At 36.9% G+C, this 22,897-nt stretch overlaps 1 protein-coding gene across 2 annotated transcripts; it reads right to left on the bottom strand.

Annotated features, from left to right (window-relative positions):
- Positions 1-1,074: 1,074 nt before the first annotated feature.
- On the bottom strand, positions 1,075-21,901 carry LOC117908926 (translation initiation factor eIF-2B subunit gamma). Of its 2 annotated transcripts, none has more exons than XM_034822779.1 (14): positions 21,735-21,901; positions 20,518-20,603; positions 20,320-20,415; positions 19,922-19,999; positions 4,192-4,272; positions 3,882-4,101; positions 3,744-3,802; positions 3,256-3,305; positions 3,080-3,167; positions 2,722-2,982; positions 2,542-2,634; positions 2,255-2,359; positions 1,669-1,785; positions 1,075-1,592 (listed from the first exon to the last, which is right to left on the bottom strand). In XM_034822779.1, exons 2-14 carry the CDS (start codon positions 20,587-20,589, stop codon positions 1,521-1,523), a joined length of 1,392 nt encoding a protein of 463 aa, XP_034678670.1. In that variant the 5' UTR covers positions 20,590-20,603; positions 21,735-21,901; the 3' UTR covers positions 1,075-1,520. The 2 variants fall into 2 exon arrangements, with proteins under 2 accessions (XP_034678670.1, XP_034678672.1); XM_034822781.1 differs by having other exon boundaries at positions 3,744-3,796.
- Positions 21,902-22,897: the final 996 nt, after the last annotated feature.

Below are 22,897 nucleotides of genomic sequence, written 5' to 3'. Positions count from 1 at the left end.
AACATTTTTGTGGGCCTCATTTCTACTTTGTCTTCAACAAACTCTATCATTTTTAGTGTTGTGTTGTCCCTCTTTGATTTATTTATTTTTTTTTTCTTGGAAGTATTTGATTGGTTTTACTAGGGTTTTCTACGGGGTGAATTTAGACTTCATTTGGGGGCTCCACTAGGCGCTAGTGGGCTTTAGTGGTCCATGTTTTGAGTCCTTTTTGGGCTTGGGTGTAGAACCCTAGATGACTTTGTTTGGTAATGGAAGACTTGAGAATGGACCTTCCATATCACTTCTTCAAAGGAATTCTATTAATAGAAATGAAATGAAATAAATTAAATGAGTTTGAAGTAATATATAAAAATAATTTATTAATTAAGTTTTAAAAAAACCCTTAAATGGGCTCCATCCCAATTACACGTACCTAAATCATTTGAGTATGAATGAGGAGGCTTAATTTTTTTAAATTCGGTATGGGCAAACTAATGTCAATTCAAATTAAATTTGAGTTAAGGAAGCTCAAGCAACCTCAATCTAATCCAAATTCAATTATTTATTTATAATAAATTTAAATTATATGTATTTATGCTCATTATTTAATTGTGATGTGTATATTATTTTATTTTCATTTTAGAGGTTTTGATTTATTTTTATTCTTGCAATATTGTCACATTCATGCTTGAAGATTTTAAATTTATAGTCATGCAAATATTATCTATAATTTTTTCTTTGTTAAATATAAATTGATTGTTAAAATATACAATAAAGAGTATTAAATTGATACAATAATGATTTTGTGGGCTAATCTTGAAACATCTTTTAAAATTTAAATAGGTGATTAAATGAAATTTAACAATAGATTGATTTAATTATAATTTAATTAATAGTTAATTCTTTATTAAATAGATGTAAATTTTAACTATTCATTTTTAGGCTCAACTCCCAATTTTGTAGCTAGATCAACCCCTCAACCCCCAATCCTCCAATCCAAACCAACCAGGGGTGCAACCTCAATCAAGGGTTTGAATAAGTATTTTCCCTATACCATTTTCCTTCATGTATAGAAAAAAAACCCACATAATAATGTGACAAAAAGCCCAGAAAAATCAGTCTTCTTATACCAAAAAAAATAGGTTCAGGAGTCACATTCTGTTACCCAAAAACTATATGTAAATTTATGAACATCTACTTTACTTTTCAACATTTCAACTTGGAGAGAGCAATTTCCATTGAATCAATCAAACCTAAGACACTGCTCCACAGTAACAAGATCTTAAAACAAAACTGGGAATGTTCTAATCATCTCACTCACTTAACCAATGAAAATCACACCCTTCTATTCACTTATGCCTTGAGGAAGATAACATGGTGTCCAAAATTTCTCAATCCTCCATATGTCTTCCTTCTCATAATCCTGTTCATACAGGGTCATCATGAGCGATCCTTCGTCGAAACCAACCATCAAAACCCGATCCAAAATCTGGAATGAAGCACAATGTGATGACCAGGTAGTCAGTACGTAGTTGAGATTGTTATCTCTCTTTTTTTGCCAGGAACTCGCCCTTGTATTCGCTGCCAGAAGTGACAACGAACCCTGCTCCAACCTGGAGTGAAGAGCCATGAAAATAATGAGACACTGAAATAATTTGTGAGCAGGGTTGTATGTGTGAGCATGAATACCTGACAATCTTTAAGTACAACTCGCTCCTGGAGCTGAGCATTGCTGCAAATTACAGAACCTTGGATTGAACAACCATCACTGATTGTAACATGGTTCATAACTACCGAATTAACGACCTTCAGATACAACACCAACAGAAAAAGGTTAATATATCATTTATCTCAAGTTTTTCCTCTTATGTAAGCTCTGTGTTTGGGAGAGAATCTTAATCATAGGTCAAATGCAACTTTTAAGAGTGTTTGAATATAATTTTCAACAATAAGCCCCACATTTCTCAATGTGATTTGTCAGTATTTCGAAAAATAAGTAGATCCATGTTATACCTCAAAAGCAATGCAGGAAAGCAGATTTTTCATTAATTAAAATTTTTAGATGTCATTATTAATCTTATTTTTAATAAAAATATTTTTAACATACAGTTCTCAAATATAAGATTTAATTGCACCAAAGTAGTTATTACTTCTACTTCCACAATTAAACATAGAAGTTAAATATTATCCCAAATATGGCTAAATAATATATGAATTAGGAGCCTTTATAGTGATATAGTTTTCTTCGGTCTGTTGTGATTGAAGAACATCATACCTTTACATTGGAACCTATCCGACAGTGGCGGCCAATAACTGATCGCTTCACACTACATTTGTCGCCCAGTTGTGAACCTTCCCCTAGCATACAATTTTGTCCAACCTAAAAACATCAAACCACCTGATAAGTATACCAAGAAACAACCATGGCACACAGGAATTAGAAAATGGCCCCAATGATCCTATAACATGTCAAAGATGAGATCATGGGTAACAATACTAAGTTGGGAAATGGGTTGAAGTCATTTCAGATAAGAGACTGCATGTGAAGAGTGTTCAACTCACGGTTGTTTTTGATCCGAGCTCTGCTGAGGGGTGGATGATGTTGTTTTGGGCAGAGAAGGAATACCCTGACAGGTGACTTGCCTCGCCTATGACCTGGCACATTTAAAAAATGATAATTGGCTTACCAACACAAAAAAGTGCATTTATGAACACAAAAAAGCTTCAATTGTAAAAGCTCACATCTCGATTTATGTCACTGAAAGCTTGAATAGAATTTAAACGGGCACAGTACTTGTCCTGGCTGGCAATATAAACACAGCATTTGTGGGTTCTTCGAACAGGTGCAGATCCATTAGGGCCCATAGCATAAAGTTCATGAAAACTTGGTGTAGATGTCTTAGCAAGTAGTTGAGAAAGCATTACTTGGTTGATCCCAGGAACAACCTTGTCGTGACCATTTTCTTCTGTGTGTGGTGCACCATTCAACGATAGTTCCGACCTCTAATGTTAATACAATAAAAATGAACCAATTTAGAGAATTGATGAAAAGAAATGATATCCATCAAAAATTGTTCTGCAGGGACCGTCTTAAACTAACCAGCTGGCTCCGGACAAGATAAGGTAAAACATCTTGCTGTAAGCTTTGAAATGCATCCTTTTGATCTAAAACTTCTTGCAGAACAGCCCTGGAGGAAGATTCATGGGGACTTTAGTAAAGTGCAGGGTCCAATGTATTTCAAAAGAAAAACTGAAACCAAAGGTAAAAAGTCAAACCTCTTGAATGCATACAAATGAGCATCCATGAGATCAGCTCGAATTTCCATCTAATTGAAGCAAAGTAGAACATCAGAGGTAAGAACCAAGTAAACTCATGAAGTTTGGTGAATTCCCAAACTTAGATGCTTATCTTTGGAGACATTACATTCTTTACTTTATCAAATCGCAGCCAGAAGATTATCTTGAAAAAGAAAGGAAAAGAGAAATCCTGATTCTTTTTTAACAGCATTAGGATCAATTTGGAAAATGGAAAATTTTTAATTTCAGACTGCAGTCAGATAGTAAGAAACAACATTTCTAAAGCAAGCAGGTGTTGGAATAGCTATAGCAAAATAATGAGGCATGCTGGAATAGAAGCTCCTAGATGAGAGTAGCATGTGAACAGAACAACATAATCAACTGCATCAGATGCCCAGACAAAAATAATCAAGTTCATCAGATGCCCCATTCGTTGTCAACCGCCTTAGGAGGGTCAATCCACTTACCTGGCCTACTGCACGGAGTATGCTCTTTTGAACTCGGATATCTCTCTCAATTTCTGGTCCTATCAACAAAAACAAGCTGCTAAGTAAGAAACTTACCCAATTCTATTCCATGTAAAACAGAATCTACAGAGAAATAACCTGTAGCAATGTATAATAGGAACTGTTTAGTGGGATCCAGCCCTATAATGTTGCAACACCCAGGTTTCTTGGTTTTGTCCTTTCCACTAGAGGATCCTGACTCCAATGGTCCACTGACAGGAACAGAGCAAAGCATAGCAGTCACTGCAGCACCATGCCGTCTATGAGCTGCTGCCACTGCCCCAGGGGAAACATCACAAACAAGATCACCACTTACCACCTGCAAAAACATAAACAAGCAATAGACAATCAATAGATGTAAAGGAATCAAGTCCAAAGTCAACTGCTATAGAGGATAAGGACTTTTAACCAAAATGTCATTAGCGGTCAAGTGGTGTGCAATGGCCCGAAGTGCACCAGCAGTTCCAACATCCTCAGGGACTGCAGCAACCTGCCAATGTCAAAATTTCACTTAAGCTTTAGTTCCATGAAAAACAAATCCAAGAAAAAGAAGGTAGCATGCAGATGAAGTAGACAACTGGTAAATAACATGATGTTGATGTTGTGATGTTTATTATAGTGAACAAATCAATTATATCAGATGAATAAAGACAGCTTACACAGAGGGACTTCCCACATAAATAGTCGTCTCACTTAGTAATAGAAAATTAAAGAATCTGCATGAAGCAGATGGTGGTCCTGTATTCCAAAAAGGAAAGCAGTGGAGCTTTTTCAAAACCTTTTCCTACAACCCATAGCATCAAACCAATCCGTCTAATAACCTTTTTCCCCCCTGATATGCAAACAGCAAATATATTAAAAGCTTCTAAGAAAAGGGTGCACAAAAGCATACATAGCATATACAAGGACGCCAAAAGGCTAAACAAAGAGGAAAAACCAATCCCCAGAAAGCACACTTAGTTTAAGGAACAAATTAGTACAGCTGCATCAAGCACTGATCAATAAATTGTTGTTCAATTACAGATGAACTGCTCATAGTTATATCATCTTGATAGCAGAACTTGTATCTAAGACAATGTCTTTCATTTTTACTACCAAAAGGTTCTATAATTAAATAAGTACAAAATATAAGATTACAGCACATTCATGCTATTTCAGCTTAGCCATATTCTGTATCCATATTTCTTATCCTGAACCAAAACACGCTAACTGATCATGGAGCAAACATTTTTTTTTTTTGATAAGTAAATAAGATATGCATTAAAAAAGGCTAATCGCCACAAAGCATACAGGGAGTATACAAAACGGCAACGCCTCAAAAAGAGAAAAGAACCAAAGAGAACTACCTCCCCTTAAGTGGAAGCTATCCACTCCAAAAAACCTATAAGGGAGACATACTCCTCACCTAAATACACTTTGGCCCAATTCCACAAATTACAGACAAAAGAATTCTTTAGTTTCTGAATATTCAACTCACCCCCCCTAAAGGCTAACCTATTCCTCTCCTTCCAAACCGTCCAAAAAATACATAACGGAATGGATTTCCAAATCTGTTTCCTTTTCTTCCCTACGAATGAGCCCCTCCAAGAGATAAGAGTCTCCTTTACAGTTTCTGGGAGGACCCACTTAACATCTATCAACCCAAAAATAATGTCCCATAGGGCTCTAGTCACTATACAGTGTAAAAGAATATGATTTACATTCTCTTCTGCACAACCACACAAAAAACAACAGTTTGGGAGTTGCACCCCTCTTAACTGTAGTCTATCCAGAGTAAGCACCTTCCCCCACGTAACCTCTCAAGCAAAAAAACATACTTTGGTTGGCACCCTATCCACCCATATTCTCCTTGCGGGAAATATTGTGGCATTAGGTTTGTCTAGCAGCCTGTACGCTTCTTTGACTCTGAACAAACCCTTTCTTCCCTGTCTCCACATAACTGAATCATCCTCCCTGGAGGGCCTATGGCCCCTCAAAGTATGAAGCAGCTCCCCAACCATATCCAACTCCCAATCATTGAAGTCTCTCACAAAGACAAGATTCCAATCTCCTTGACCCGAATCCTGATCCCACATCTCCTCAATCGTAGCATCTCTATTCACAGCAAGGACAAAAAGATGATTGAAACATTGGGACAACGGAGTGTCAGTGCACCAACTATCTTTCCAAAATTTGATTTTGGAGCCCTTTCCAACTATAAAAGCCAAGTTTTCCCAGCACCAATCCGCTTCTTTCATAATCTCCTTCCAGACCCCTACTCCAACCGCCCCAATAGCCCTCTTTGACCTCCAACCATAAACCTCTTGCCCATATTTCGAAATGATTACTTGTTTCCAAAGATAATCCTTTTCACAAGCAAACCGCCAAATCCACTTGCCCAGCAGGGCTCTATTCAAGGTGGCTATTCTCCTTATTCCTAGCCCTCCCTTGTGTTTTTCTGTACAGACCGCATCCCATTTAACCAAGTGGACTTTTCCCTCCAAGTTTCCTCCCCCCCATAGGAAATCTCTTTGGGTTTTCTCCACTCTCTTAGCAACAGACTTCGGCATTCGGAAAATAGACATTTGGTAAATTGGCATGCTAGCCAAAGTACTTTTTATGAGAGTGATCCTCCCCCCTTTGGAGATGTACTGTCTTTTCCACAACGCAAGTCTCCTCCTGACCCTCTCCTCCACTCCATCCCACATAGAAGAGGCCCTAGCTGGAACCCCTAGGGGAAGGCCCAAATACTGAGAGGGCAAAGACCCCACCCTGCACCCTAACTCAGCTGCCAACTCAATAATATCCTCCACCTCTCCAACTGGAATAATTTCGCTTTTGGCTAGATTGATTCGAAGACCCGAAGCCGCTTCAAACCAAAAAAGTATCCAGCTTAGGTGAGAAACTTGCTCTTTGTTTGCCTCACAAAACACAATCGTGTCATCAGCAAAGAATAGGTGGGAAATATTCAAGGAAGTCCTACTACCACCCCGAATGATGCATCCTGAAAGATATCCCCCCTCCACCGCTCTCCGTATAAGGACGTCCAGAACTTCCATTCCCATAACAAAGAGGTAAGGAGATAGAGGATCCCCTTGACGAAGTCCTCTAGTACTAGGGAAGAACCCAGCTGGCATTCCATTGACAAGAATAGAGAATTTGGCAGAGGACACGCAGCTCCACATCCATCCCACCCACTTGGTCCCAAATCCCATTTTTTGGAGGACTTTCATTAAGAAATTCCAATTGATACTGTCATAAGCCTTTTCAATATCCAATTTGCAAATAAGGCCCTTTTCTTTTCTCTTCTGCCACGAATCTATCACCTCATTAGCAATTAAGGACGCATCCAAAATTTGTCTTCCCATTACAAAGGCATTCTGAGCATTAGAGACCACCTTGCCAATCACTTTTTTGAGCCTATTAGCTAAGACTTTAGCCAAAAGTTTATAGAGCCCCCCCAACAGGCTGATAGGCCTAAAGTCTCCAAGATCCTCAGCCCCGCTTTTCTTAGGTATTAACACCAGGAAAGTGTGATTAAGGCTCCTAACAAAGGAATTATGCTCATGAAATTCCTTAAACATCTCCATGATCTCCTCTTTGGCAAAATCCCAAACATTTTGCCAAAAGGCAACAGTGAAACCATCCGGGCTTGGGGCTTTGTCCCCATTCATCTCCATCAACGCCGAGTGAATCTCATTCTCTGCAAATGGGATTTCCAGACTCTCTGCTTCTTGCTGGCTGATGCACCCCACCTGAACTCTACCAATATCCGCCTGCCAGCCCATATCTTCAGTGAGCAACTGCTGAAACGAGTTCACCACTCCTTCTCTCACCTCTTGTTCCTCTTCTAGCCACTCCCCATTAACCTTAATTCTGTCCATAGCGTTGGTTCTTCGATGGGCACTAGCCATTCTATGGAAAAACCCCGTATTTCTATCCCCCTCCCTTAACCAAATCTCCCTTGACTGCTGTCTCCAATGTGCTTCCTTCAACAGGACCCATTTCTTAAAGGAATCTTTAGCTTCCTTTTTTAACTCAGCTTCCTCCATAGTCAAGATTCTCTCATTTTCCACCCGATCCCAAAAATCTACTTGTTGCAAGGCTGAGGCTTTATTAGTTTCCAGCCTCCCAAAAACCTCTTTGTTCCACTCCTTCAACTTCTTTTTAATTTCTTTCAATTTAACAGCCAGCCTATAGCTAGCGCTGCCCCTGATATCAATTCTCTGCCACCAGTTTCTAACAATATCATTAAACCCCTCAACCTTCAGCCACATATTTTCGAATCTAAACGGGGTTGGACCTCTTCTTATTCCACCCCCCTCCAACACAATCGGAAAATGATCAGAAATTGGCCGAGACAACCTGCCCTGAGTGACTCCACTAAATTGATCCAGCCAGCTTGGGGAAGCTAAAAATCTGTCTAGTCTCGCCCACGCCTGATTATTGAGCCCCCCACTCCATGTGAACTCGCCCCCCTGAAGGGGCAGGTCCACCAGCTCAAGATCATCCACAGTCTCTGCAAATCTCCGCATGGCTGAGCTGATTCTTCTCTGGCTGCTCCTTTCTTGCTGAAACAGGTTGATGTTAAAGTCCCCACCGAGACACCAGGGGTCCTCCCAAAGGCCTCGTATTGCCCCAAGTTCTTCCCACATACCCTCCCTTTCCACTTTGGTAAAGGGACCATACACTCCCGTAAAAACCCAAATAGCTCCATTTTCTATGGTCTTGAATCTACAAGACAAAGAAAACTGACCCTCCTCCCAATCCAAGATATCCAAAACCCGCTTGTCCCAACATATCAGAATGCCACCCGCAGCCCCCTCTGCATTTAGAGCTCTCCAGTCTAAGAATCTCCCTGAACCCAAACTTCTCACAATACCCTCCGTCATCACCTGAATCTTGGTTTCCTGAATACACATTAGATCCACCCTCTGTTTCCTTATATAATTCTTAATAATTTTCCTCTTAGAGCTGTCATTAGCTCCCCTCACATTCCAACTTATAATCTTCAGCTTCATTGAGAAACTATCAACTGATTCCCTTTGCCCTGAGAAGGTCCTTTCTGCTTAATCCCCCCCTCATAATTAACAGAACATTCCAGCCTCTTTAGCTCCCTTTCAAACTTGGACTTTTCCAAAAGCTCTTTGCTGTGAATCTTCTCTCGCCTCTTTCTGATTTTAATCAGAAAATTCAATATCTCCTTTTCCAACCCCTCCGTAGAAAATCCCAAAAATTGACTAAATCTTGCTAGGCTACCTTCCTCCCATAATTCCTCTTTGTCACTTTCGGTGCCTTGAGAACCAGAGACACCAGTATTCCCCTCCTTGCCCCTAATCTTGTCCCTGGTTTTGTTGTCCTCTCCCAACTTCCATGATTCAATTTCAGTCTCCACATTCCCCTCATAAACTGTTAACCAAGTTGTCATGTCCCCCCTTAATTCCTCCACAACTCCCCCTGGACGATCGAAAGACTCCCCCTCCGGAGCCCGATCAGAATTAGAAAAGAGAAGAAGAGAAACACCCATGGCCTGTTGACCTTTAGGATAAAACGGGGCATACCTTTTAGCTTCCTCTTCCAACTCTTGATCAGTCTTTGATAAATCCTCATTCCTCTGTCCCCTTCTAGGCTCCCCTGGCATCCAGCTCGTCAAGGGGTCCTCTGAAATGGGTCCTTTTCTGGAACTAAAACAGCCCAGAAGACCATCCTTCTTTGACGGAACAGTTGGGCTCTTCCTTACCAGGCCTTCCACCTCACTCTCCTGATAGCAGCCCAAATCAGCAGCCCAATTACTTGGGCCTGCCTCTGCATCACCAGCCACCTTTAATTTGTTTTTTAACTTTTGGCCCAAAGGCCCATCTGTTTTGGACAGTCCACCCTCTTTCTGCACTTCATTAAGGCCCATACTTGGGTCACACACAAACGGCCCAGCCACTCCATCTGGGCAGACCCCATCTCCCATTACCGGGCCATGGTTTAGGGTCCTGGGCCCTAGACCCGGCCCATTCTCCTGCAAAGCACTCCCATCAGCTGGCAGAAGCAGTTCCTCGATGCCCACAACTGCCAATTCCTTCCCCACGCGCTTCCCCACGCGTGAAAGCAACTCACCCCTGACCTTAGTTCTTCTACTGTTGTTCGACGCAGAGGATAGCCTTCTCACCATCGGCCTAACCTCCCACCACAATGCCACAGTGTATACCTCTTCCTCAACCTCGATTTCTAACATGCTTGGTCTAAAATCTCCTCTGATTTTAACCAATATTCTGGCCCATTGAATCTCCCCCATCGACCTGGTGCGCTTGTCAAAATCTACAAATCCCCCACACACCTCTCCTATTTTCTTCAAAACCCCCGGGCTCCAAAGCGAAATTGGAAGACCGAAGATTTTAACCCAAGCTTCCTGTTCCATCTCCTCCTCGTCCCGACATCCCATCTTTGGATTCCATGGAACCAGCCCTAAATGGACTCCTCCCATCAGTCTACTCCCCGAGGAGACCACTCGGTGAGCCTCACTGAGATCTTCAAACTCCAGCAGGGCCTTACCTCGTTCCAGCATGGCTAGCCCTAGCTTGCCTTTTAGGCCCCAAGACTTTGCCCAGAGACTTCCCAACCTCTCCAGATCGTCTTCTTCCCTTTTATTGGACCAACTCGCGACAAGACAATGCTCCAACTTCTGTAGGTTGCCCGCAATCTCCCCCTTAGAGACCTTCATCCTGACTGCGTTTAAGCCATCCCGATTTGATCCCGTGACTGCTTCTACAAATGATTTCGCCGGAGAACATTTTCCGACAATCCTTACCTCCTGCAACTCTGTCCTTCTACCCACTTTCTCTTCCATTTGGTGTACCATCTCCGCCATAGCCTTCCATCCGCTTTTATCTCTCCTTCCTCTCGGTAAGAAGATGCAATACCATTTTCGTTCCAGATCCGTAACCCCCAGCCTTAGGAAACCACCCAATCTGTTGAACCCCCGAACCAACGTAACCAGTTTGCCTCTATCTTTCCACTCCTTTACCCATCTCCCTTCTTTCTCGTCTCGTATACAATGATTTAAACCCTCCTTAAAGAGCCCTAGACTTTCCAGCCCTAATCGAACCCAAGACTCTACCCCCCGCTTCTTCTCCACGATGCGAATCTGGTTTTTCCCTTTCTTAATCTCCAGGGCAAGCTCGAAGGTCTTGGATTCCACCGTGAAGCTTCGCGTCCAACTCGCCTCGCCGTTCTCATCGTCGTCGCCGGCGCACGCGCTCTCACGCTCCCTCGCTCCCACTCTCTCTCTCTCTCTCTCTCGCTCTCTCTCTCCCATTGCCTTGTATTACTGATCATGGAGCAAACGTATCAGCAATAATTGATCTAAAAGTCCAAAAGGTACTGACGCTGATGCTGATATTGAAACTCAAAACCATCATTTATCTTGCAGCCTCCAACTGGATAAGGAAACATGCATTGTCACTCTGTAGAAAACCAAATGCTTTGGGAACTTGAGTCATATTTGGTCACTATATTGGTTATGCTTGATTTTAGATTTCTTTTTCCTTTTAACTGCTTAGCAAGTCCTGTGAAGTTTATGAAAAACGTTCACTTTAACAAACAGAGTATTTGGAAATAAGTTAGAAGTTGAGTTTATTCTCTTTTCTCTCTTCTCTAGGAGTTTCTATTTTCTACTCACTTCTTTTTCTCTTGTTCTTCTTGAGCAATGTCCATCTAACAGTCTCTCTAAACCTTTCATCTTTATATGCACGTGCATCTCATAACCTTCCTTTGCAAAATAACCTTCAGCCTAAAGGTTTCAAGAGTCATCTATGTTAAACATAGATGGCATGCCCCTAATAACTGATAATCATGGTGGGAAGGGGAGGTCAAGGGTGGAGACTGGTCTGCCAGCTCTTTGGCAGTTTTCAGCAATTTCGTGGGCAGACCCAGGGTTTTGAAGAGGAGATCTTGAAGCTCCTGAAAAAGATGAAGTGGAGAAGAGAGGTGAAGACAAGGGAGCTTGGAAAAAGGGAGGAAATTTTTGGCTTCTCCGAAGTTTGTGAGGGCACTTAAGAAGTTGGAAAACTCAATTAACTATGGTGATAGTGTTTCCAAAAGGGATATTCCAGTTTGTCAATGATTCTTAAAATCTTATCTTGGAATGTGAGAAGGACTAATGACACACGGAGAAGAGGAAAGCAATAAAGTCCTTGATTAGGTCTCAGAGAGCAGATGTGGTTTGTTTCAAAGAAACCAAGATTCAATTGATGACAATAGACGTTGTAAGAAGCATTAAGGTGGGGAGGATTTTAAAGTGGGGTTCAGTGAATGCTAGAGGTGTTGCTAGAGGGGTTATTGTGTTTTGGGATATCAGGGTGTTAGAGCTGCTAGATTTGGAAGTGGGAGAGTTTTCCATTTCGTGTAGGTTTAAGAACCGTTAGGATGATTTTGTGTGGGTGTTCACAGGGGTGTATAAGCCTTGTTCTGGGAAAGGTAGAGAGGGTCTTTAGGTGGAGTTGGAGGCTATCAAAGGGTTGTGAGGCAACCCATGGTGCATAGGAGGGGATTTTAATGTTGTAAGATTTAGCTTGAAACGCAATAGTGGCTCAAGGTTGAACGCTCCAATGAGGAGATTTCCTGATGTCATCATTGAGTTAGAATTGAGAGATCTCTTGCTAGTAGAGGTCTTTTTCCTTGATATGGAGGACAGAACAACTGCTCATTTTCTAGATTGGATCGCTTCCTAGTGTTTGAGGGGAAGAAAATTCAGTTCAATGGGGTGACCTAAAGGGTCTTACCAAAACTTGGTTTTGATCATTCTCTTGTTTTATTGGAGGGGAAGGGCAGTTGGGTTTAGAAACGGTCTCAGTCCATTCAGGTTTGATGAGGAAGGAAGGGATTTTTGATCTGCTGAAGGGCTAGTGGTTGGGTTTGGAGCTCTCAGGTTCTGTCAGTTATATTTTGGTGTCTTAGTTGAAAGTCTTGAAGTTGAACTTAAAAAGATGGAATAAAGAAGTGTTTGACAATGTCTCAGCAAGGAAGGAGGAGGCTTTTAATTAGATAGGCTTTTGGGACGCTAAGGAGAGGGAAGGTACTTTGTCTACTGCTGAGGCAGGAGTAAGGAATTTTGCAAGGGAGGATTACCAAAAATGGACTTTGATGGAAGAAACGTCTTGGAGACAAAAATCAAGAGAAATTTAGCTTAAGGAAGGGGATAGAAACTCTTTTAATTTTTTTCATAAGATGCCTAATGCTCACAGAAAAAGAAACTTTCTCGCTAAGATCAAAGTGAATGGGAAGTCCTATAGAAGATAGAGAGTTAAAAGAAGGGGTGGTTGGTGCTTTTAAAACCCTTCTTTCTAAAGAAGGGGGTTAAAGGCTTGGTGTTGATGCTTTGTCCTTTAAGGTGCTGGAAGATATTGGGGCTAGGAAGTTAGAGGGGGTTTTCTCGGAGGAAGAGGTGTTTGGTGCGTTGTCAGAGTTGTGAATGGTGACAAAGCTCTAAGATCAGACAGTTTTTTTATGGCCTTTTGGCAATTTAGTTGGGAATTTGTGAGAGAAGAAGTGCTAAATTTTTTTAATGAGTTCCATGAGCATGGTAGGTTTGTCCAAAGCCTAAATACAACTTTTCCGGTGTTGATACCCAATAAGAAAGGTGTTGATACCCAAGAAGAAGGATGTTGATGATCTTAAAGATTTTAGGCCAATAAGTTTGATTGGAGGCCTTTATAAGTTGTTGGTAAAAGTGTTGGCCAAAACAGACTTAAGAAAGTTGTGGATAAAGTGGTCTCCAAGCTTCAAAATGCCTCTGTGGAGGGAAGACAAATTTTGGATGCGATGTTCATAGCAAATGGGGTAGTTGATTCAATGCTAAAAAAGAGAGATTGTGAGTTATTGTGCAAGCTCGATATTGAGAATACTTATGATCATTTTTTTATATAGATAAATTGGCATCTCCTGTTGGCCCAGTGCTTGGAAGCCTACTTATATCAGGTGCTAATAAGCCTACTGCTCTGCAATTAGCTCTGAGAAGGCTTATGACCACATGAATTGAGGTTTTTTGTTAGCAATTTTTGGCAAGATAGGGTTCAAGCAAAAATGGATAAATTAGATAAAGTGGTGTATCTTTTCAGCTAATATCTTTGTTTTAATTAAAGGCTCCCCTATGGGATTTTTTCAAAGCTTGAGGGAGTTGAGACAAGGGGACCCTTTTTCCCCTACCTGTTTGTGATTGCTATGGAGGCCCTTAGTAGTTTGCTTTTGAAAGTTGGGCTTGGTGGTTTTATATCAGGCTTCAAGGTTGGGGGAAGAGGGGGTAGGGAGAAGGAATGTTTTAAAAGGCTAAAAGTGTTGTTGAGGTGTTTTGCCTAAATGAGGTGAGGCATAAGCCTTGAGGCGGAATGAGGCGTAAGCTTCAAGTTAAACAAATAAATAATTAAAAATTATCAAAAAATAAAAAATACTCATAAAATCACAATAAAATTGAATAATAAAAAAGACAAACTTCATAATAATAAAATTAATTATTTTTCATTGTTAATAATTCTAATTTAGTTCATTTTTCTCTTATAATATTTAGCTCTCTCTTATGGTTTATTTTTCATTGGTATAAGTTCTAATTTAGTTCATTTTTCTCTCATAAAATTTAACTCTCTCATAGTTTCACCAATAATTTTCAACATTACTGTTACCATCACTAGGATCCTTCAAGGAATATAATAATATTCAATTGTTATATTATCCTCCTCATTTATGTTAATATCCACTCATCCATCTTCTTCTTTGTCCACTAATTGTAGTGGTATCTTTTTTATCTATCAATAGTTAGATTATATATAAGATTAACCAATAGGAGTGTTAACAATTTCCTTATTCTTCTCAATCTTTTTTTTCTCTTATATTTAAAAGTTAGTTGAAAGTTAAGTAAGCCCTTATTTTGTAAAGGCTTTAACAAAGTGAGAACCGAATACAAAAATTCATAAAATCTATATCAAAAGTCCACAAAGGCATAGATGATAAAACCCATTATAACTTATTGAATATTGAGACTTAAACCTCTTATAAAATATACACCAAAAGTCCATAAGGGCCAAAAAACCTTTGAATATTAGAGGCTTAGGTCTTAACAGCCCTGAGGCTATAAGCCTCAATAGGGTGAGGCTTAAGCCTCAATTAACTTAATTGACGCTATAGCCTCAAGGCTAATTTGTAAAGCCTTGTCTTGTGGCAAGTCTCAAGGCATAAGCCTCAATAGCCTTTTAAAAAACATAGAGGGTGAGGAAATCTCTCATCTCCTTTTCTGCTGATGACACTAATGTTTTTTGTAAGGTCTTTCAAAAGCAAGTCACTTTTTATGTTAGCTTCTCATGTGGTTCGAAGCCATTAATTTGATAAGAGTGAGATGATTCTATTGGGGAAGGTGAAGAACTTGGATAATTTGGCTTGTGAATTTGGGTGCAAGATGGAAAAGTTGCCTTCTTTTTACCTAGGGCTTCCATTAGGGGCCTCATACAAGTCTGTGACGGTCTGGGATGGGGTAGAAGAGTAGTTCCGTAAAATGCTTTCTTTATGGAAGAGACAACACCTCTCAAAAAGGGGAAGACTCATTTTACTACAAAGTACTCTAGTCAGTTTACCAATCTATTTTATGTTTATGTTCACTATCCCAAGAATTGTAAGGTTGAGATTAAAGAAGATTTAAAGGGATTACTGTGGGAAGGAGGGGCCTTAGAGAACAAATTACACTTAGTCAAGTGGTCAATTGTCTATAAAGCCAAATTGAAAGGAGGACTAGGTGTTCTTTCTCTTTCTTTGCTCAATAAAGCCCTTCTTTGCAAATGGTGTTGATGCTTCTCTAGTGAAAGAGACTTGTTGTGGAAGAAAATCATAAGGGGAAAGTTTGGGAGGAAGAAGGGGATTGGAGGTCATGAGTGGTGAGAAATTCCTTTGGGGATAGGGTTTGGAAAGAGATTGGGAAACAATGGGATTTTTTTAATACAAAGATTTCCTTTGCGGTGGGTAATAGGAGGTAGGGTGAAGTTTTGGAAAGATAGGTGGTGAAGTGAGGAGCCTTATGTGAGACTTTCCCATCCTTGTATGCCTTATTTGACTACAAGAAGGCATGGATAGCTGACTTTTGGGAGCAATGAGGGAAATGAGGAAATTGGAACTTTCATTTTATTAGGAACCTAAATGATTGGGAGTTGGGTGACATGGAGTGGTTCCTATTCAAAATCCAAGGACAAACAGTGAAGAGTGAGGAGGACAAAGTAATTTGGAAGGGAGATAGCAAAGAGGTCTTCTTTGTAAGAGGGCTTTATTCTATGTTGGAGAGAAAATGTATGATCCCTTTTCCTTTAAAGATAATTTGGAACTTGTAGATTCCTTCGAAAGTGAGTTTCTTCACATGGGAGGCTTCTTAAGGAAAGATGTTGATTTTGAATTAGCTTCAAAAAGAGGGTGGATGTTGGGCAACAGGTGTGCATTGTGTAAAGAGGAGTTAGAGTCAATTGATCAAATTCTCCTTCATTGTGACAAGGCGAGAATATTATGGCAGTTGCTGGTCTCCATTTTTGGTATTTGGTGGGTTATCTTTGAGCCGATTAGGGAACTCTTCTAGGGTGGCATGACTCTTTTGTAGATAGAAGGCGTATTAAGGCTTAAAGAGTTGCTTCTTCATGCATTTTCTGGATGATCTAGAAGGAAAGAAATAGAAGATTTTTTCAAAGTGAGGAATTGTCATATCAAAGGCTTGAAAATTTTTCTTAGCAATTTCTCTTCGTGGGTTAAGGTGTACATAGGCAGAGGCTATATGTCTTTGGTTGATTTCATAAATTGGTTAGGTCTTTGTTGAGGAAATGAGTATTTTTTTGTGTAACTTCGTTTTTTATTTTTGTTTGGTGCTCTTTGTATGCGACTCACGTACTCTTGTACGTTTTTTGCATTAATTAATTCACTCTCTTATTTATAAATTAAAAAAAAAAAAGTTGGATTGAAATTTTCTACTTTGCTTATGAAGAGATTTTGGGTTGAAGATAATTTTATTTATTTCTTCTTGGTATCTCCTATATTTTAAGCTCAAAGAGAGTTTGGATAGTATCAATCTTAGATCCAATTCATTTATTTACCTCTGTTACTTGATGAAGCCACCTTAGTCAAGTGACTCTCATGTTTCACAATGTTTTATCCAATATGGCTTAAATGTGCTATATGCTATAGTATACTGTTGTGCAACTATAGCTCACACAATGATGGAGAAGAGCAAGCAAATTTTGGCAAGGTGATAATGGTGAATTTTGCAAATATCTTGTGTTGTCTATGCCGTTGAATATAGCATTAAAGGATGTATATGTAGCAGGCGCAAATAGCTAGGTTGAGGTTCCCACATGGTAAGCTGCATATCTAAAATTACATGTTTGGAATTTCTCTCCAGCTCTGACATCCATCACTTAAAATACCGAGTCTTTTTAATCAAATACAAAACATAGAGTCTCCTTTGAAACTAAAGAATAAGAATCTAATCCTAGCACTAGAAGCCCTTAGATAGTTATAATCTCCAATTTGTTTCAGCCAAAAGAAATGAATGCAGACTAATTGATGAGGCTAGTCATGAAACTGTAAGTTGATAATCTATTAGCCTGTTTGGTCATAATTGTAAGCTTTAATGAATGCATAACACTGTTTGGCTGTTGTTTTCAATTTCTAATTTTTTAAAAACAAATCAAAAGGGATAACAACTTTTAGAGAATAAGTAGAAGTTGTTTTCACCGGTTTTAAAAAACAAAAGGAAAACATAGAGACATTAAAAAAAAAAAAAAACAAACCCATAAAAAACAAGTAAAATTGAACATGATGTCATTCTTTTTCTCTCTACATTCTAAAAACAATACAAAAAATCTTCAAATATGATATTCTTTTAAATTACATGCGTTTTTCTAAATTTATTTTAACTTCTCTAAAATTTTTTATTAAACAAATAAATTTCAAATCAAATTATACTTGATACATAAAATTTATTAATTTTCAAAAATAATTTGAAACTTAAAAACCAATTTAGTTAGTACTAAAAAAGTCATGGAAGTCAATAACATTAGAAATTCATAGACCAAAATTTATTTTAAATAACTTGGTTAGTTTCTTCTTTATCTATATATATGAATCATATTTTTACAATTTTTTTTCACTAGGCAAATAAACTCCAAATTAAATTTATATATATATATCAATCATATTTTTACAAATTTTTTCATTAGACAAATAAACTCCAAATTAAGCAAGACTTAATACATTAGATTCATTAACGAGTCTAGTAATTTTAAAAAAATAACTTAAAACTCAAATAATGATCCAATTAATACCATAAATTTACGGACAAAAATTAGTTTATAATGACTCCATTTTTTTCTTCTACATAGAATAATTTTTTTTTTTTTTTTCCACAAGGCAAATGAACTCCACATTAAACAAGACTTAATGCGTTGGATTCACTAATGAGTTTAGTAATTTTTAAAATTAACTTAAGACTCAAACCGCGATCCAATTAATACTAGAAATTTATGGACAAAAATTGATCTAGAACGACTCTATCGTTTCTCTTCTACATAGAATCATTATTTTCAATTTTTTTTTTTCACTAGGCAAATAAATTCCAAATTAAACAAGACCTAATGCGTTAGATTCATAAAAAAGTCTAGTAATTTTTAAAAATAATTTGGAACTTAAATAATAAACTCATTAATATCATAAATTTATGGATAAAAATCAGTTCATAATGATTTTATTATTTCTTTTTCGCACATAATTATATTTTTATAAATTTTCTCATTAAAAAAATGAACTTCAAATCAAGCAAAACTCTGTATTGAATTTATTAATGGGTTTAACAATATTTTAAAATAATTTGCAACACAAAAAATACATTTAATCACTAAAAAAAATAATAGATCAAAACTGATATATTATCATACATGATTTTACTATTTCTCCTATACACACAACAATATTTTTAAAATTTTCTCACTAGGTAAATAGATTACAAATTAAGTAAGGCATAATTAATAATTTAAATTCTTGAATGAATCTTTTAATTTTTAAGAATAATTTCGAATTAAAAAAACTAATCTAATTTATTGGAGATTAAATTAAAATAATCTAGAATATTATGTTTGCAATTGAGTATTAAATGTGTACATGTAATGAAAAAGTAGGCCCATTTTCATTTTATATAAAATATTATTAATAATTATTTTTAAATTGTTATTAATCATTTTTAACAAAAAAAACTTATGAAGATGTTAATATATCCTTATATTTCTAACATATGATGTGATAATATTTTTTTATAAAAAAAATGTAATTAATGATTTTATCATAATATTACTATTCATGTTTTACTAAAAACTATTTATTTTTCAATTTATTTGGAGTTAAAAAACTATTTTAATTTTTTAATAAGGCTTGAATTTCAAATATTTTTACAAAATTAAAACACAAAAGTTATTTTTATAAACAACGTATTGAAACAAGTTTTTTGTTTTTTGTTTTTAAAAACAACTTGCCAAACACCCTTATTTTTATAAAATACTAAAAAATTATTTTTTGTTCTTTAATTTAAAAAAACATGGCTAAACAAACCCTATATTCTTGAAGAATTAACAAAACATGAGTTAAATGAAGCTGCCCTAGGTATCTCCTAAAGAGCAACATCCACTCAAAAATAATAGAAGCAGTTATTTTCTATCATCCTAAAGAGGTGTAGAATTGTTAGGATCAACCTATTCTATTTTTGTATGGTAAAAAAAATATTAATTAAAGGTTTTCCTTATCCAATTTCCAGGATTCCGCTTTTCCCAAATGCCCAACAAAGCTTCAGAATGTTCATTGTGGCAGTTTGGTTGACAACATCAACTTATTATAATATTTCCCATAATTCCTTATCATGTACTCTGCTAAATCATCTTTGTCACTATCACAATGTATACAACCCTCTAGCATATCATGCTAAGGATCATGGACATGTATACAGCAAGACGAGTTTAATAACACCATAACAGTACAGCATTTGGGAAACCCTTCATTATTTTATTATTGTTATTATTATTGTTGTTGTTATTATTATTATTTGCTAGGTAAATTTGGGAAACTCTGCATTAATGCATTATAGTTTATCAATTAATAGTGCTAGTTACCTCAACATGTAGCCGATCAACATAAGCACCTGATATCCAACCCCCAACACGCAGAGCAGCATCCTGCCCTTCAACAACCTACATGGCAGCATCTAAAGCATATCAAGAACACCCTAATTTGCAGTCCATCCAAATATCCATCCACAGATTAAAAAAAAATATATCAAAGTAATCTTCTCTTTGGTTGTTGAGAAAAATGAGAACAAATTCTAAAAATTAAACAAAGTTGTAGTCTTAACCTAAATTAAGTTGAGGCTTTTGTTTTCTCGAGTTCCAATTAATGAAAATTCTGAAAAATTTGAGAATTGAATATTTAGGTTTATTTTCGTTCTTCTATTTTTTTTTTGCAACAAACAGGAGCATAAAAGTTAAGGGAAAATTGTGAGAGAGAAGCATACAACGATGAGATCCTTCAGGTTGCTGTGTTCAAGGAGCTCCAAAACATAAGAAAGAACTGGTCGGTTTGCTACCGGAAGCAGTGCTTTTGGAACTTCCTGCATAGGAAGAATAGTTAAATTTAAAGGAAAGGATTTGAGAGGACAATATGGTGCTGGTTATAGAACCTTTTACTATCATCATTAAAGAAAAGCTGGGACCTTGGAAACAAGAGGGATGAGTTTCTTTGAAGTCCCGCCAGCTAGGACCACCACTTGGAAATCCATCATCATCTGCAATCTCTATCCTGTAAAAACACCTTTATCAATTTATTGTTGCTAGAAACAATAAATCCAGTTTAGAAAAATAGAACAAAGATTGAGATGAAGAGCTGAATTTGAAATATAGGAAAGCTTGAGCCAGACATTTTTAGCTTTGAGACAGACCTATTTAGACAGAAGGGATATTTTCTCTATTCAGGAGGAAATTTTCTTTGAATCATTCTACAACAATATTTTGTTTGTAGGAAATTTAAAAGGTTACTGACCAAATGGAGGCACAACCCTAGTACCCAGAAAGTACACGAAGGCCTTAATTCATCCACAACCCATCAAACCTAAAAGTGACAAACTTCCAAAATCCTCAGATCAATAGAACTCAACTCAACCGACCAAAGGAATCTCTATCCAATTGAACTCTTGAATTTAAAAAAAAAAAAAAAAAAAAGCTTCAAGCAATGCCTTCTCTAATGTGAAGTGGAGCCAAAACCCAATTCATCACGCTCAATTGTATAGGCAGCCCCTCCAGTGCCTTCCTTGCCTTCCTTCCATTGAGACATGGGAGATCTCAAGGAGCCCATTCAGTTTAGTGTTTTATCAAGCTCAATATGGACAAACCCCGGCAAACCTAATGATTAACTGGGCTCTCTCATATTCAATTCCCTCACCCATCCAACACTACATTCTCACCAGGTCCTCAAAACAAATAGTCCTAGACTAGCCATCAGCAGATGCAATCAACAAAAACCAGTTTGATCAAAACCCAATAAGAAAAAAATACACAATAATGCATTTCAGTCCAATCTCTCCAATTTTACTACTTTGGGTGTTCTAAACTTAGAGATAGGTAAACGATTTGCATAAATTTTAGACAATAACACAGTGCCATGACTGCCATCACAACCTCAACAAGCATAATATATTGGTGCTACTTTCGTTTGGTTGCCGAGAAAAACAAAGGAAAAAAAAAGTCCATCTTTAAGCTCTCCGCCATTCATCCGCTGGGGCACGAGAAAACGATGGAAAGTAAAATTCAAACGCAGCCCAAAACAGTCTTCCGGTATGCTTCCCGCATTTTCTCGGGAAACAAACAGGGGAAGATTAAGAATTCAATAAATAAAAAAAAAAATTAGGGTTTTAAGACTCAAAGAAAAAATTACCAGAGGTTCCAATCAAAAAACACTCTGTAGAATCGCCAACTGTAGAGAGTGAAAGAGAGCCCCTTTTAGCTTGGTGGTAGCCGTTTGGCTCCTGAGAAAATCAGAGTTAGTGTGGAACGGAGGGTGGGAGGAGCTGCCTGGAAGGAAATTGAAGTGCCGTGAAATGGAATGCTGATGTAATATTTTGAAATCAGCGAGGGTAATTTTGGGTTCTTAAAAAAATTTCTTCATTCTACTCCTGTGAAAGTATGAATCCCATTTAACAAAATCACTCGAATATTTGTTTTCAAAGTAAATTTCTATTTAGAAATTAAATAAAAAAAATAGTTTCTTTGACATATTTAATTATTATTAAAAATATTTTATATATAATATCCGAAAATGCCTTAAATTTATTATAAAAATTAATCTATTTTCAAAAAATATTCTAAAAAAATTGTTTTTAGGCAAAAGTTTATTAAATTTGTTTTATCAAATTGGACCTAAAATATTAGGCTACACTTGATTTAAAAATTTTAGGTTATGTTTGGTTGAGGTAAATTTAAGGAAAAATATAAGGAAAATAAAATAGAGAGAAGAAATGGAATGAAATAAAAAAAGAAAGTAAAATAAAAAATAAATTTAGCATTAATAAATTATTTTTATAATTATTTTAAATTTATTTCACTTATTTTGACATTGTATAAACATTCAATAATTTTAAATATATAAGTTTTTAACTAATTTTAATTATATTTTATTTTTTTGATATTTTTTTATCAAATATAGAAAAATCATTTTTCTTAATATTTTTAATTATATATATATTTTTATTATTAGTGGAGTTTATGTCTCCTATAACATGATTTTGATATTATTTTGATTCATTTTTAAAAATGAAAAATCGATTTTTAGGGTTCGTTTAACAACTGTTTTTTAGAATAATTTTCTATTATTAAAAAAAAATGTTTGACAATTATTTTTTATTTTTTATTCTTAAGAAAAAAAAAGCAAGGTATTTTTAAAGAATATTTTTTAGTTGTTTCAATTATTTTTACTCGTTTTAAGTGTTGTTTTAAAAAATAATTATATAAATATGTAAAATGATTAAAAAAGGGAGAATTACCCTTAAGGGTAGGCTGGGGAAAAATATGACCGATGAGGGTGGGTAAATTTGATAATTA

This window comes from Vitis riparia, chromosome 19 (genome assembly GCF_004353265.1).
Source record: "Vitis riparia cultivar Riparia Gloire de Montpellier isolate 1030 chromosome 19, EGFV_Vit.rip_1.0, whole genome shotgun sequence".
NCBI classification, from domain to species: domain Eukaryota; kingdom Viridiplantae; phylum Streptophyta; class Magnoliopsida; order Vitales; family Vitaceae; genus Vitis; species Vitis riparia.
The sequence above is the reverse complement of the archived record's forward strand: the minus strand, read 5'-3'. Positions and strand labels throughout refer to the sequence as shown.

Coding starts and splice junctions, on each gene's coding strand:
- LOC117908926 (XM_034822779.1), bottom strand. CDS start 20,589: ATGATGATGGATTTCCAAGTGGTGGTCCTAGCTGGCGGGACTTCAAAG. Junction 20,000..20,319: donor ACCTGAAGGATCTCATCGTT/GTATGCTTCTCT, acceptor GCTGCCATGTAG/GTTGTTGAAGGGCAGGATGC. Junction 2,983..3,079: donor ATCTTGTCCGGAGCCAGCTG/GTTAGTTTAAGA, acceptor TATTAACATTAG/AGGTCGGAACTATCGTTGAA.